Here is a 16,769-nt window from a genome sequence, read left to right as displayed (position 1 = left end):
AATCCATAAAAATTCCTTAACTCTGGGCTCACAGCTGGAGTGTGCAAGATGGGCATCTCCCAGAAGCTCATCAGCAAGAAGGAGGTCTCCATGATCACAAAAATGAGGATTTTGGAAGCTGGGAACAGCCAGCGACATGGGAAGGAGGCTGCGGTACCACTACAAGGAAAACCACAAGAGAATGGAGGAACAGCAAGTCCCCTCTCACCGCTTCCTCTGTTTCAAGAGGAGGGAATTCACTTTTTCTCTTCAACAGCTCGGTCACCAAGGATCACCCTTCAAGGGAAGGGATAGTTTAGGAGAGCTGAGCAATGCTTCCCACACCAGCAACAGGATCTGCCCAAGACCATCAAAGCAGCTCCTGGACACCCCGAGGGCAGCAGCACCGACAGGGACGAATGTTTGCTTTAATTACAGCAAGCGTGTGTTACCTTTACATGTCGCCCAAACCACCACCCCCGCGGCGTAATTCACTCAAAGGGGCTTTTCCACCCGAGTCAGCAAAATGAAGAGATTCAATTACAGCCTTTGACTAGGCCTGCTTATTGTTATTTATAATACAATACATCCCAGCTGCTGCGGAGAGAGATGTACAGGTCCTGAAATGTCGGCTGTCTTGGCAGTTAATTGAAACGCCGGCGCCTTGCTAGGATTGCTTGTCCCGGCCTCCCCGACGCCGAGTGGTGGCATCTACCTGCTGGACCCTAATAGAGAGGCACTGTCGCCAAAGGCCACCTGTGGCAAGAGCAGACCTCTTAATAGCCGCCAACTCCTGCGCTCCAAACCCAACAGCCGCCAAGCTACAATGGGGGGTTTCAAATGAATCCTGGAAGAGCACTTGGAGGAGAATGGCTCTATTTTTGAAGAATGACACGGGGGGGATCCACAGCCATTTCCTCTGAATGGCTGCAGACCCAGCTGCACTTTATAAGCAAAGAGATGGATATTTTTTCTCCCCTCTAGCTGCTCCATCTCACTCTGCGATGAAGTCGTGCTACCTGAGTCCTTTCTGTCCCTTCCTCACAATTAGGGAGAGATGCCGAGGTGGAAAAGGAACTCATTAGCTGGTACCAGGGGCACAAAGTGGGAGGAGAAGTGGCTTTGCCTCCCGGAGCAGGGCGGGATTCACTGGGCTTGTGGGAAGAGCTCGGCTCGGTGCCAAGGACTTCACAGCTTGCCTGGATCAAGACACAGAGGGATAATTTCCCAGGCATGCAGCATCCAATGCCACCAATGCGGGCAGCAAACACCCAGCAGCAGCTTCACAAGTACACACAAACCTGAACCAGCATTTCATGGAATGGTTTGGGTTGAAAGAGACCCTAAAAATCATCTCACTCCAACCCCCTGCCATGTACAGGAATACCTGCCACTAGACCAGGTTGCTCAGAACTCCATCCCACCTGGTCCTGAACACTTCCAGGGATGGGGCAGCACAACTTCTCTGGACGTCCCTTTTTTATTTTGGTGGAGAACCGCAGCCCAGCAGCACTCACAGCCACACACTGGGGAGAAGAGGAGGAATGAGAAGTCTGGGGTGTACCAGCAGCTGCAGCCCTTTGCTGGACTATCATGTGCTCCTGGGTGCTCCATGGACAGGTTTGGGACTGGCACAGGAGCTCCTGCATGAGGATTTGCCGGCAGCCAAGGCGATGAATCAAAACTTGCCTTAGAATCACAGAACCATTTAGGTTGGAAAAGCTTCCCCCCAAAGTGGCACCAGTGGAAGCCAACGGCTGTGAAGGAGTAGGGCTGGCTCCCCTCTAGGAGGGTACAGGTGCTCCTGGGACTGTCCTGGCTCCAGCCCTCTCCTAACAGGGCAGGTGAGGCCTCTAACTTAATTCATGCATGGGAATAATGCTCAGATGAGCCATGCCAAGAAGGTGGGAATGTACATCCAGCCAGCCCAGAGCCTTTCTTTGATGCTCCATCAGCTGGAAACCCTGGAGGAGCTCAATGGGAAGCAAATATCAGGTGGAAACAGAGGCAGAATCAGTCAGGAGGAGAGATTTCTGTGCCAGCAGGGCGGTGAGATGACATCTTTCGTACCAAGCTTTCAGCCCCAACAGTAAACACTCAACTAACCTTATTATTATTATTTTTATGTGCCTATAACTTGCTTCAATGACCTGAAACAAAACCATGGTTTTCACTGGGAACCATCTGAATGCCTCTGAATTTTTTCCCTTCCACTTTGCAAAGCGTTCGTGCTCCTTACGGAGGCGTGGGCTCTGCTCCAGGCAGCCCCATCCATGGAATGCTGCCTGCCTGCTGCCTGCCCGCGTCCCTTCCAGCCAGCTCCTCGCTGCCTTTTGATTGATTGATCGGCGTGGCAGCCTAATAAGCGATAACAGCACATACGACAAACTAAACAACCATCTAATGAATTGATTGACATCCGAAGGATTTGACTTGATGCACAACCCCAGTCACAGATAAGGTTAATGAGGGAGAAATTAAAATGTAGCTCAATGGGTAATGAATACAGCATGTGCCTTGTTGGAACACATGCCAGATCCATCACTCTGAATCAAGTGGTGGTAGCAATTTCTAAATTATTTATTGCACCCCTCATCCTCCTGTCTCGAGGGAAGAGGCACTCGGACTGGCCTTTGTATTATTTTTGTGTATATATATATATATAAATGTATCTCTCTATCTGTGCATTGTGAGGAACCACAGCCAAAGAAAATTGCTTTGAATTTTGCAATTTTCATGTTGGTTTTTTTTTTCCTTTTTGTAAACTCAATAGCAAAAAAATACAACAATCCAGAACCTGTCATGCCATTTGAATCATAATAGCTACAAATTCACTCCTCTGAATAAATGGAGAGGCTTATTTATCAAATATATACAAGATGTCTGTTAGTTGTTAACACACAGAGGTATGAGTAGGCAGAGGAAATCGAGAAAGTTTACATATTCACTGCTGTCTCCAGGGACCTTCCTTTTCCTCCTACTTCTTATTCCCTCTCCCTTCCTCCAATCACATCTCCAACTTGCTTTGACTTGCTGTGTTTTTCCCTTTTTATTTTTTTTGTCTCGAATGCGTCTGGGTGACAAAACTTGGGCTGTCAGAAATGATCAAGAGATGAAGTTGCCAAGGAAGGGGAGAGAGATTTGCATGGAGATGCATTTCCCCGTGTCTCACTGCCTGCATGAGAGGGGATCTCCTCCACTATCCAGGAAGAGAGCAGGCGACTCTCAGTCTGCTGGGAATGCTGGATTATTGCGTGGATTTATTTCCATTTATTGCGTGGATTTATTTATTTTAGGAAAGGGGAAGCCAGATTCGCCAGAAATGGGTCTGTACTGGTTTCCGAAGGGACAGACGCTGGTGGAGAGAGAAGTGAACCAGCACCATATGGACCCCCTATATTATTTATTCCTGAACTCCAGGGTGCTCCAGGGTGCTTGGAACAGTGACCAGGGGATGTGTTGTCCAAAGGGGGATGAGGAGTAGACAGGGACTGGGCAAATGGCTTCCCACTGCCAGAGGGCAGGGTTAGATGGGATACTGGGGAGAAATTCTTCCCTGTGAGGGTGGGGAGGCCCTGGCACAGGGTGCCCAGAGCAGCTGTGGCTGCCCCTGGATCCCTGGCAGTGTCCAAGGCCAGGCTTGATGGGGCTTGGAGCAACCTGGGCTAGTGGAAGGTGTCCAGGGCAGGGGGTGGACGAGATGGACTTCAAGGTCCTCCCAACCCAAACCATTCTGGGATTCTATGAAATGCAGAGCCTGCACCAGCTACAGCCTTTCCCTGCAAATATGGGCACTCCTGTGGCTCCAGGTTGTGAACAGTCTGCCAGGATGCCCCGGCTGCTGTGCTGAGGATCAGAAGAGGAAATCACCCCTTCAACCACCCCTTGGGTGAACCTAAGAGCCAGGGAGAGCCTAATCACCTTTCTCCTCATCAGCAACCTGAGATGGTGAAGCCAACAGGTCTGAAGTGTGTTTTCCACCAAATCTTTTACAAATAGTGCCTGGCTGTTTTCTAGGTCCCTGCAGCAGCGCAGAGGCGAAGCCTTTGCTCGGTCCAGGACTCCTGTCTCTCTCCCACATCCTGCTCAGCAGAAAGCCCAGCACAGCCACAGAGAGATGGGTAAAACAGCATCCTGCATTTCCCAAAGGCAGGCTGAGGTCAAACCTCCGTGGGGAAGTTCAGAAAACACCTCGAGGGCTCTCTGACCTTCCATACCACGTGAAAAGCCAGTGTCCATAAAGGAGACAGAGGAGTCCTGCGACTTTATTCGAATAAAGGCAGAGAGTCCACCGGGGCACAGGCCCGCGGGGTTTTCCCTCTCGAGGTTTCGGAAGACGCAGCCTCCTCTTATCCCAAACTCCCGGCCACACGTTGCCCTCTTCCTTTCCCCATTGCTGAGGTACCAGGAAGGTGCAGCCTTCCCAAACCGCCTACCCCATATCCCCCCTTGAACCTGGCATTTCACCCCAAAAGTCAGAAGTCCAGGCTCGTGCAGACCCATTTTTGTGTCAGGCGCCAGGCTGTCTGGGGTCTGTAACAAACCTTTGGCAGAGACATTCAGAGCCATTTCAAAGGCGTTCACACCCATCCCCTCACCCATGGAACTGTTTGTGGAGACGTCGGCACACATCTTCCCTATCGGGACGAAGAGGTCACTCCAGACGCCGCCGCAGAAGGCGTCTGTGCCATGGAACGCTTTCGTTTCCCACCAGCAGCAATGTTTGCAGATGAGCAAAAGCTTCCAGAAGGCTCAAGTGAAACATCCACATTTTTTAGGTGCTCGTCTGAACCCATTAGCACATCTTAATTGCTATCGGCACAGAGGAACGCCAGACTTCCCCACGTCTGCTGAGTCTGTCTGCCTGCTCAGGGATAAGGGAAAACCACCGGCGCACAGCCCCGGATCCTGCAGGCGGGGAGTTCGGTCTCCTCTGTGCACAATCTGTCCCTGGGGCTCCTCAGCTGTTTGCGGGAGGAAGCAGGGAGAGGGAAAGGAGCCAAGGCTCATCTTACAGCCCTTCTCTTGGTGAACGCCGGGAATCGCACCGGGCTTTGCCAAAACTCGCTGAGCCCAGAGAGGCACCCCATTCCCAACGAGCCAGCAGCGGGGACAACCCACACACCGATGCCTGGCGTGCCCGCAGCACTGTGGGGACATGTGGAGGTTGCCCGAGGACAGAGAGGCTTCCCCAAAGCAGGGAGGGAGGTGGGAGCCAAGGGACGGCATCTCCCTGCCGACTCCCGGGCAGACCCCGCCGCAGCTGCTGGGAAAAACTTGAAGCTGCTGCAGAGCATCGGTTAATTTGTCATCATGGAAACAGCCAGCCCGGGTCAGCGGCTGTCAGCGGAGGAGTCGGGAAGGGCTGCTGCTGGTGATCTGTTCTTTTTCTTTTTCTTTTTTTTTTTCTTTATTTTAAGGAGATTTCATTAAAAAAAAAAAAAAAAAAGAAAAAAAAAAAAGCTGCCTTGATAAGGAATTTACTAGGGCAAAAGGGAATTACACCGGAGCTCGGAGTAGCAGTTTGCTGGGGACTCGGAGGCTGCTGCTTATACTATCTCTCTATCATCACATATATCCTTCTATCTAATCTATCTAGCACCATATATACCCTTTAGCTCGCCAGCTCCCACAATCCCTGCCCTCTATCCATCATCCACCTATTCATCAACACACATCCAGCTCTATCTACCTAGCCATCACTATAAATATCCCATCCATCCATCTCTCCCAATCTATCTCTCATCAGAGAGACCCTCTGCCTACCTACCTGCGGATATATCCACATCCATATCCACACACCCTCCTCGTCTGTCCATCTGTCATCGGCAGAGCACTCACCTCCTCTCCGCCATCCCTCACCGCACGTATCCTCCCATCCACCGGCCCATCCATCACAGCCTCTTGCTGCAAGGGGCTCGGTGCCTCTCTGCTCCATTTACTACCCGAGGGTACCAGATATTTCCCTGTGGATCACTGGATCCATAGCCCACCAAGCAGCAGCCCCAGAGAGGGGATGGAGCGGGTCGGTGCTGGGAAAGGCGCTCTGAGCCAGTCGAGGAGGCTCAGCGCTGGAGGGGATGTGGAGTGCTCTCACTGCCGAGCTGGGCTGGGCTGCACCTGCACAGCCACCAGCAGGAGCAAGCTCCTGGTCTGGGCAGGAGCAATCCATGGGAATGCACAAAACCCAGGCAGCCACTTACAAGGAAGGTGCTGAGCACCTTCTGCAAGGGGCAGCAAGGATGTAAAGAAAATCTTGATCCCCACAAGAGCATCAGTGCCCTGTATCTCCCCAGATCCTGCCTAGCCCCTCTGGCAGGTGCAAGAGGAGAGGAATTTTCCTTGCACAGATGCATATGCCACCAGGGCTCCAAAAATGCCACATTCCCTCCCCAAACCAGCCACTGACCAAATCACACCATACCCGGCCCCTCACCAACTGCCAGGCTGGCACAGCACCTCCAGACTGGAGCCAAAGGCAGCTTAGGCTGGGGATGGTAGGGGGAGGATGCTGCCGAGTGGCACCGAGCCACAAAATTTGCCAGAGAGAAGAAAACACCCAAGCAGTGCTTAAAAACTGAAAGCTGTTACTTTAATTACGGGCTTTCTGCTTTATCACCAATAGCGTTTCTCACACATTCATCAGCAAACCTGGTAATAAATCAATCGTGGGTAGCCAGGAGCTGCAGTCTGGCTCCTTCCCTTTTTCTTCCCTGCTCCCTGCAAGCTCTCACACCATTAGTATGCAGTCCGGCACTGCCAGTCTGTGCATTCCTCATCGGCTTTGGACTGGAGCTGGTATCAAGCGGATGCCCCCAGCACAGATTTCACACAGCCAGCTTTGCCTGTGGGGAAGGCAGGCGCTGGTGGAGGAGGACGTGCCTGTGTCTCTCAGGGCACGTGCACAGTCCTGGCTGCACGCTGTAGGGATCTCTCTGCATCCACAGGGAATTTCAGGATGGGAGGAAGACAGGGATGGGGCAGGGTACTGGTGTCCGACCTCTGGGTAGGCATCAGCTGCTCTGCATGTTCCCGCTCCGTCTGCTCCTTGTTTTGTGCCCAGAAATCCCAATGGCAAGGCCAGGGTGGGGGCTGTGGGCACACTGGCTGAGCAGAGGAGGGATCCCAGCCCCGGCTACAAAATCTTTTCCATGCACGGACACCAGTCCCGTAGCACAGCCCAGATGGCAGGACGCTCGGGACTCGGGAAGGTGTTTCCCTGTGCCTTTGCTGCGCCCTTGCACTTGAGGCAGTCATGAAAAGACAGCTCTGCTACCTGCCCCACACCCAAAAAAGTCAAATTTTCAGGTCAGCTGGGATGGTGCGACATCCAGCCATGCTGCACTGAGGCTGCCAGGGTTATGCCTGCACACACCAATTCCTGGAGAGGATATCGCATGTCCTGACTGTCCACAACTCCCAGGAAGGGCGAAATCCTCCTGTCTGGATCTTGCTGGAGCAAGATTCAGCAGCGGGAACTGAGGCTGAGGATGCTGACCCTTGCTGAGGACTCTGTGCATGGGCTGTTTGACACCTGCCCTCTCCTTGACCTCTCACTGTCCGCTGCAACAAAACCAACAACAGCTCTGCTGCTGAAACACAAATTAAACAATTCCAACCCTTTCATTTCCCTGTCACCTCTGCCAGCTTCCCAAATCTATTTTTTCCTCCTATTTGAGTGTTTCTGGGTTCACTCCACTGAGGCAGAGGTGCTCCCCTCTCCCCTCTCCCCATGCCAGTACCTGCTGCTTCCCATCAGCCATGTGAGGGCTGCACAGATGTGCACACAGCAGTCCAGATGTGCAGGGCACACTGCCAGGCTGCCAGGATGACAATGGAGAGGGAGCAGCCTCTCACCTCCCAAAATGAGGACATGGGGTCCCTCCAATTGCTACTGGAGCAAGTGTGCAAATCCAATTGACCTTGAACACTAATTGGCACTCTAATTAACACTCAGCAGAGAAGCAAAGGGCCAAGAGGAGACTCTCTTTGCAGAGGAGCTGGCCAGGGAAGGGGAGCAGCCATCCCTCCATGCTGTTTCTGTGGGGATGAAAGGACACATCTCCACATTTAACCAGGAAAATCCCTTCCCCAAGGCTCATCCCTGGGAGCGGGAGCCAGCTGGACATTCTGGGACTGCAGTCCCAGGAAAAGCATCCTAAGGCAGAGTCACACACCCTGCCACCCTCACAGAGCCCCACACAGGATCACAGGCACCTTCCCGGCATCTCTCCCAGCCTGTTCCCTGCAGAGATCGGCTCCAGCCCTCCCTGTCGGGGTTTGCAGCACTGTCTCCCCGCAGCGCTGTCCCCATATCTCGCCCTCCCACACCAACACACACATTTCCCTCTGCTCATCCCCTCCTTCAGCCTGGCATCAGGAGCTCCAGGCTTGACATTTTCATCTCCAGGTTATTTACAGGAGGGCACATCCGAGGAAGCGGTCACAGGTGATTTCCCCGTGCTGCCGGCTCCGCTCGGCACGGAGCCGCAGGGGGCAGATTCCTCACTGCAGATATCATTAATCCTGCAAATCCCCAAATCCCACCCTCCTGCCACCCTCGTCCTGGGGAATGTGGAGCCAAAACAGGCTAAAACTGGCAGCAGCACGAATCCTTCAGGAGCTCCTGCTGTCCTGGCTGCTCCTCCCTCCACAGTCCCAGGGCAAAGTGGAGTCCCACGGGCTGGATCCTGCCTGGTCCACGGGCAATTGGAGCAAACAAGGAGGGAGAAGACCCTCCATGGCAGTGTTTCCCAGGCAGGGAATTGCTGGGATCATGCCTCATTTGGATCCAGCAATGGAGGGACTGAATTCCAGGCTGGTGCTATGCTCTTACGTGGGGTGACACTGAGGAGCGTCACCTGCAAACCTAAACCCAGCCCTTAACAAAAGATAACAAACTGATACCGAGTGATTGCAACAACGGAGACTGAGGGAGATTCATCCACTACAACTCCTGCCAGGAGCTGCTGCTGAACGAGAAAATCGTGTCACAGCTCCTCTTTGGGGCTGCTCCTGCAGAAGGGACACCTTGGGCTTTCAGCTCAGGTGAGCTCCATCACCATCCTGCGTTTCTCAGGTGGATGGTCAGAAAGGAGACAAAGTCGTGCCTGCAGCCACCAAGCTGCTGCCCTGCCCCAGCTGGCACAGCCTGCCCTGAATCCTGATGCCTTTGGTAAATCCCCCTCTAGCAGGGATGGTGTCCCAGAACCGCTGGGCTGGCCAAGATCCAAGGAGTCAGGGATCACCTCCACCCTCAGCAACTCCCAGAGTCCACACCAGCACACATACGAGGCCCCAGTAAAACCCAGCACTCCTGACTCACACCTCACTGCCGGATGGGAAGGTGCCACCCCGGGGAGCTCCCAGTTCCCAGCCTGGCAGCACACCCAGGAGCTCCCCAGCTGCTGCTTTCTTCACCCTGTTGCCTCTCTGACCATAACTACTCCTTAATTATTTAACGTCTGCAAAACACCTCGAGACTTTGCATGGGAAGGGAGATGAACTGCACGACCTAAAATTGGTCTTTTCCATCTCGAACTCCTTGCATTTTATCCTGGGATGAAAGGAGCTCTATTAGGCAAAGCATCAGTATTATTAGATTTCCTTGGAGCCCTAACAAACGGATATTAGATTATTACTGCAGATGCATTTCTAAGGCACTCATCACCAGAGTATCTGAGCATCAATTACACAGATTTAGAGATAAAAAATGCTTTCCCCCGGAGAACAGGGTATAAAACCCCTTCTCTTTTTGCCTCCCTTCCCCATCTCTTCCAAATACATTTACCTCCCTCCCACTGCCTTCTGCAGAGCTGGAGCTGCTTACGAGGAAAGCTCTCGGGTTGATGGGCAACCCTGCAATCTTTGAAACATCTGAAGCAGCAAAAGCTTTTTGTAAAGACTGGCAGGAGTCAGCTGAAGAGATTTCAATGTGCAAATGGACATAAAAAGATGCAAGGGGGGGAATGAAACGCTGGATTTATTGTTCTAAGGACAAAGGATTTTCTATGAGATGACATGACCCCACGGCCTGGCTCCAGCACCTACAGGTCACAGTGCACAGGAAACCCGTCCTGCTTTTGGGGTGAAAGGGAAAAATGGAAAAAAGTTCAGGTTTGACTGTGCTGATAAGGTCTCTGATAATTCCCTGCCTTACCATTGCCATTATGCTAACCCCTAGCAACACCACAGGAACTGGGCTGGATATTGAACACACAAATCCACGGCTGGAAGTGCTTAAAGGCTGAAGAGAAAAGATCAAAGTTTGAGAGGGGAAAACACGGAGAAGGGGTTTGGCCAGGATCACACGGCTGGGACCAAACTGCTCCTCATCGCCCAGGTCCCAGCACACACAGGTACCACGCCACAGCACCCCTGCCTGACTCAGTCTTTCTTGCCCTTTCAGCTGATCTTGCGTCCAAAAAGACTAAATATCACAATGAATTTAATCTCAATGCATGTTCTTTAATTTCAGCTGCTGGATCCAGAGATTATGATTTGGCTTGGCTTTAGAGCAAAGCATCAAATCCACTCCTTTCACCAAGCCAAGTCCATTCCAACCCGTAGGTAAATACTTCAGGACTACGCTCAGGAGGTGCTTCCAGCCCCACAACAGCCCCCTCAACAAGCTGTCAGAAGGTGCAAAAACCCAAACAAAACCTCTTAACTCTCTTTCCAGACCAGGATCCCATCCCCAGTGCAGGTTCACACTGCCTTGCTAGCCCAGCCCAGCTGCCTGGCTCATCCCAAAGCCCCTCCTGCATGGCTGGTGGAGACAAAGCCGCTGCTCTGGCCAGCCCAGCTTTGTGTGTCAGCCAGAGCAGCCACTGGGCAGCAGGGAAAGCAGCCCTACATCACAGAAAAGCTTTCAAAAGCACCTTCTGTTTCTACCCATGGGCAGGACTCAGAGCCAGGATAAGCCATCCCAGCTCTGCCCCACCAGGACCAGGAGCCCTGTGTGTCAGCCTTGGAAGGGACCTTAAAAATCATCTTTTTCCACCCCCTGCCGTGGGCAGAGACACTTTCCACTCTCCCAGGTTGCTCCAAGCCCTGTCCAAGCGGACCTGGAACACTTCCAGGGCTGGGATGTATGTAGCCCTTCCAGTGGTCAAGTGCAACCTCCAAGCAACGCAGCTCATGGCATCCAACTGATCGACATCACTGGGATGGACCAGATGTCCCTTTGTGCGGAAGCTGCCCGCCCTGGGAGCGCTGTCCCCAGGGTTAAACACTTTGCAGGATAACTGGGAAGGCCCAGCTCACACACAAGATGATTTGGAGGTAGCCATGATCCTGACTCCTGCCCTACAGGGAAAACCTGCACAGGAGAGATGAAGGAGAGCCGGGGCCCAGCTCTGGGACACTTCAAAGGGAGAGAGGGCTTGGGATGGACAGGGCCTGATGCAGAGGGAGGGAGCACAAGCAGGGGGATCTGGCTATGTCAGAGCAGGGCATGGTTAGCAAAACAACCACAAATCCCAGAAACCGAGCGTGCCTCCTGCCCCAGCACCACAGGATGCTCACAGCAGCATCCAGCCATGGGGCTGGCACAGCAGGATGGGAGCCAGCACTGACTGTGGGTGCCAGGCACAGCCAGAGCTCAAAGATTAAGGAACAAAACCTATCACCCTCTTCTGAATGATCTCACGAGTTACAAGGTCAATGCTCTTGGTCCTCTCTCAGGCAGGGACACCGTTTGACCTCATGCTGCTGCCCTAAGCATGGCTGTAAAGCCCTGTCCAGCCCCAGCCAGGGTCAGGCACCAGCAGCACTTCTGCTCATCTCCCAGATCCCCATCAAGCTCCCAACAGAGCCTGGCGATCTCACTGCTAAAACCCCCCAGGACTGCAGGTCCCCTCCCCAGAAACCCCATCAATTCCATCACCATCTTCACTACCCGTGCTGGGGAGGAAAAGCTATTCCAGCACATCACCTGCCCTGCACAGATTTATAAAGAAGAGGAGGGAGGTTTCCCAAAGGTTCAAAGACCCATCTGTTCCTCCTCTCCTGTAGCTTCCCCTCCATCTCAAGCACCTCTCCGTGTTTCAGGAGCAGCCTCAGAAATCGATGCTCACTGAATCACAGTTAGATCCTTTGGTTTATTTATTATTTTCCCAGCTTGAACTCAAACCTCCTTCTGCACAGCGAGAGCAGGGGATGAACCACGCAGCGTTTCACAAGCACAAGCTCTGTGGGAGGGACGAGACAACAGCGAGACACGGGAAGGACAGGAGACCTTCCCTCCCAGCACATTGTTTCAGATACCACCAGGTTTCCAAAGGCCAGAATGGTTTGGATTGGAAGGGACATTAAAGCCCATCTCATTCCAACTCGCTGCCATGGGCAGGGACACCTTCCACTATCCCAGGTTGCTCCAACCCCAAATCCAACCTGGTCTTGGACACTTCCAGGGATCCAGAGGCAGCCACAGCTTCTCTGGGCATCCTGTGCCAGTAAGGAATGACTCGATGCAAGTCAGTGATCAGCTGATGGATGCAAGATCTGGGAGAAGAAGGTTGTCTGTGCATGCCTGCTGTTGAATAGTTTTTCTGAGTATTCTGGATTTTGCATCGCCTGGGCTGTGCTCAACACACCGGCCCTGCTGCAATTCTCCCGCGAAGGCCGGATGAAGGAGAAAAGCAGGCAGTTATCAAAAATCCCCGGCAGCAAGGACAGAGGGACACCAGGGCACACACCCTGCTCTGATATCTTCACCAGCAATGTCTCTCCATCACCTTTCTGCTCATTATCTACCACCTTTACCCCAGCCAAGCATCCAACACTTGGATCAAGGTTGGATGTCAAGGATGTTGGATGTTCACGACAACATCTTTGAAACAAGGAGGCGGGACCGGCGGGTTCCCACCACCTTGGCTCTGCCCGCAGCGACACTGGGCAGCTCACAGGAGTTTCCACAATGGGCACCAGCTCCTTACACCCCCCACCGGAGGGATCCAGACCCATGGAGGCTTTCCCAAACCCCTGACCCCCGAGCAGAGCCCTCCCGCAGCCCTGCGCTCACTGCTTCCCAGCCGGGGCTCACCTCAGCCAAGTTAATTGCAAAGACAGCAGCGCCGGAGCAGAAAGCAACCAGCGGGGCTCTCTGGAAAAGCCAATTCCCACAATACAGAGCTGATGGGATTTCTGTGAGGAAGAGGGCAGAGAGGGGCAGGGGTGAGGGAGCTGAGCGTGTCCCAGACAATCGCTCCGCCGGCGCTAACCTGCGGATAAATAGCCAGTGCCGACATCTGCTGAGAAATACCTTTCCCGCTCCACACTGAGAATTGCAATCTAATAATATCCCAACTGCCCCCCCCCCATCCTTCTCCATCCCTCCCCCACCCAATTACCGAGCCTGACATTATCCGTCATCTTCCCTTTGTGTCGGCGAGAATCCAAACGCAGACGCCGGGAAATTAATAATAATTGTTGTGTCAAAATGCGGGATGTAATCAGGATGCGGCGTGGAAGCTAATACAAACACAAACAAATGGTATTTATCCTCCCGAAAGATCCCTCCCCTCCCTTCCCAAAGGGCTGCTGATGATAATACTCATGGAAGAGATGAATCAGTGCTAATATAGGGATTAGGAATAGATCCCAAACCCCAGCCTAGGCTGCAATCAAAAGGAGCGCTCTTAATTGAAATTAGAGCTGGGATTTCAGTGCCTCTGCAGAGATGGGTTAAGCCCATCGGGGCTAAACAGAAGGGAAAATAAAAATAGCATCTTTATTCAAGAACAAGAAGGTGGGAATGAGAAAAAAGATCCTCTCTGGCTTCGACACACCTGGTTTGCTCAGTCTTGGCTTTGGAGCTGGGTTTTGTCCCAGCACCGATTCCCGCAGGCAGGGCAGAGACGATGCTCCCGCTTTTCCCTCAGGCATCTCTCCGCCTTTTCAGCTCAAGACGGGTTCAGAAAGGATATTTCAAGATCAAACCACACCTCCCATGCTCTGAGGGGACCCAGGGCAAGCTGAGCTCGGGGTCCTGTTCCCGACTCTTTCCTGAAACTTTTTACCACTCTGCAAGTGAAACGTGCTCTTTCCCCCGATGCTCACGCCAGCAAAGATAAGTGTTCTCGCTTTCATTCCTTTTATTCAGAGGCACAAAAGGAGAGGAAAAGACCACCTGAAAAAAGGCACAACTCCTGCTTTTATTGCTGCTTCATCTCCCACATCCCTCTGCGCTCCAGGGCCACCTGGACTGATATCCTCGGCAGTAAAAACACAATTTTACCAACCAAGCCCATTTGAACCATTTATTCAGCGGGGCTGAATTCTTCCCAGATCCCAGTCCCAGGCAAGAGGGATGCTCAGGAGCCAGGTGCTCAATGGCAGCATTGCACTTTCTCCCTTTCCAAAGGTTTTGGTGAGTACGGACTCCTCTTACTGACTCTCTCCCAGCTCTACGCATCACCCTGAGTGATCCCTCCCCGTGGATGTTGCTCAAAGGAGTCTAACACACATGAGAAGCAGAAAATGGGATCCAGGCACAGATTATTCCCATGAGCATATTAACAACTCCTGTGCTTTAATTCCAAATTAGATTTTATGTCTAAAACCAGGTTTCTCAATTCTTGGCTTGGGCACTGTGCCACTGTCTGTGCCTTCTGCTAGCACATACAAACCCAGACTGAAAACTGGCCCCAGAATAAATCACCCAGCTCCAAACCCTCCTGCTGCCAAAGGCTGGGATTTAGCCCTGACCTTCACCAATCTCTCTCCAGCCTCCTTCAGCCCAGTTGGGCAAAAAACTTCTGTGATTTTCTTTTTTTCCAGCCACGAAAAATCCCATTTCCAAAGATGAGGGACAGAGAGAAAACCCTGTATGAGCAGTGCAGACTTAATTCATCTCCTCAGTGGCAGCAGGTCCTTGAGGGCAAGCCAAGGGCTTGCAGGTCAGGAGAGACTCAGTGGAGTATGGCCAGTTAGAGATGACTTAGATGCATTCCCATTCCCTGCTTAAACTTTCTGTATCTCCACAGTGTCTTCTCCAGGAAAAGCTGGCCCGACAGCACACAAGTGTTCAAAAACATGAAGGAACAAATGGCAGTGCTGTTCCTCACCCCAGGATGATGCTGTGGGTTTTACCAGCCGGCTGCATCCCGGCCAGACTTGGATTTATACCTCGAGGCTGCTGACAGCTCTGAGGACCCCGAGCTCACTAGATGGTTGTAACAACCAACACAGCGGGCACTGATTGGTTACACAGACACCAGAGGCTTGAAGACCACCCCAAAATCCCCCAGCAGCTTTTGTTTGTGCCTTCAATTACAAGTGCACCAGGATTAGCCATAAGAGCAGACTTTGAGAGCAGCTCCCAGCTCCGAAAAGCCTGGCTCATCCCACACTGAGCCACTGAATCCAGTACAGGTCTTGAGCCCAGTCCAGAGATAAATTGATTTTAAACACAAGCACGGTGTAGAAACTCAGCATTCTGCAGCCAGATGCCTTTGGACTGGTCTGCAGCTGGGCAGGGCAGCCCATCAGGAGTTGGGCATGTCCAGCTAAATGAGCTCCCCACGGTCACACGGCAGGAGCAGATCTGTCCCATCCAACTTCTGCTCCCAAAAACTTTGTTAGCTGGTCCAAGGCAGGAATCTGGTTCCTCCAGCAGCAGCAGATGTTGATGCCTCTAGAAAAGCGCTGTTTAAGGCTGATGTGAAAGGTGCTTTGGCACTGCCTGTCTCCCTGCTACCCACCGGACACGAGGGCTGGAGTGCAGCCTCCACACCCCAAGGATGTTGCTGACAGAGAATCCCAGAGTGGTTTGGGTTGGGAGGGACCTTAAAGATCATCCCATTACACTCTCCTGCCATGGACAGGGACATCTTCCACTATCCCAAGTTGCTCCAAGCCTCGTCCCACCTGGCCTTGGACACTTCCAGGGATCCAGGGGCAGCCACAGCTTTTCTGGGCACCCTGTGCCAGGGCCTCCCCACCCTCACAGGAAAGGATTTCTTCCCAATATCCCATCTAACCCATCCTACCTCAGTTTAAGCCCATTCAGTGCTCCACCTAACAAGGCTCAGCAGAAAAGCAAAGACCTGAGAAGCCCTTGTCCCTCCTGCCACCTCTAAACACGCGCTTTATTCCCAAGCTGATTTGGCCGTCTGCAAAGCACATGTCCGCCCTGTCAGCATCCCAGGGCTGGCCATTATCCAGGTCCTCCTCCCGGCTCTACCAGCCCCTCGCCGAGCTGGAGTTGTCCCTACATGATCCCTCTCAAGTCACAAATTACGACGGCAGAAATGGAGCTGGGCAAGCCGCGGCGGCTCGGCGGCAAAAGCTGCACCCACGGCGGGGCTGGCGGCGGGATCACGGATTGGTGCGAGCATGGAAATTCATTCATATGAATTTGGAATATAATACCTGACACAAGATGTATCACTGCTGCCATGCTGCAATCCCAGATAAGGACACAGCAGTAACAGATGGAGGAACAAGGCACTTATCTTGTTAGCTGATGGATTTATCTCTCCTTCCCCCACCCTTCCCTACATATTCCATAGTGTGCAGAGAGCCACGTTCCTCGGCAGAGCAGCATATGGAGCACGAATTGATTTCTTCCTAACACCCCCTCCACACTTTAATTCAATAAGAGCTGGAGTGGCGGATAAACAGCTTGTTGTGCTAGGAAAATTTCAAAACAGTCAAGAAAATGTCAAACTGTCTTTTTTATGAGTGTCTTTCTTATTTTCTTTTTTCTTTTTTTTTCCCCCCTTTTTTATTTTTTTCCCTTTTCGTTCCCCCTTCTCCTCGGATGTTCAGCGAGGAGCTCCATGTCT

At 52.4% G+C, this 16,769-nt stretch overlaps 1 protein-coding gene across 2 annotated transcripts in view; it reads right to left on the bottom strand.

Annotated features, from left to right (window-relative positions):
- Positions 1-16,769, bottom strand: part of LOC125338382 (protein CEPU-1) — a 356,024-nt gene that overhangs the window by 305,615 nt on the left and 33,640 nt on the right. The window contains exon 1 of one of the 2 annotated variants that reach the window (XM_048329067.1): positions 13,332-13,368. The exons of the other annotated variant lie outside the window; for it this stretch is intronic. Within the exon in view, the coding sequence (XP_048185024.1) occupies positions 13,332-13,353 (22 nt within the window). The 5' untranslated portion in view covers positions 13,354-13,368. Of the gene's footprint in view, positions 1-13,331; positions 13,369-16,769 lie in introns of those variants that run through there. 2 annotated transcript variants of the gene reach the window in all.

Source organism: Corvus hawaiiensis, chromosome 25 (assembly GCF_020740725.1).
Source record: "Corvus hawaiiensis isolate bCorHaw1 chromosome 25, bCorHaw1.pri.cur, whole genome shotgun sequence".
Taxonomy (NCBI): Eukaryota; Metazoa; Chordata; class Aves; order Passeriformes; family Corvidae; genus Corvus; species Corvus hawaiiensis.
This window is presented reverse-complemented; position numbering and strand designations above follow the sequence as displayed.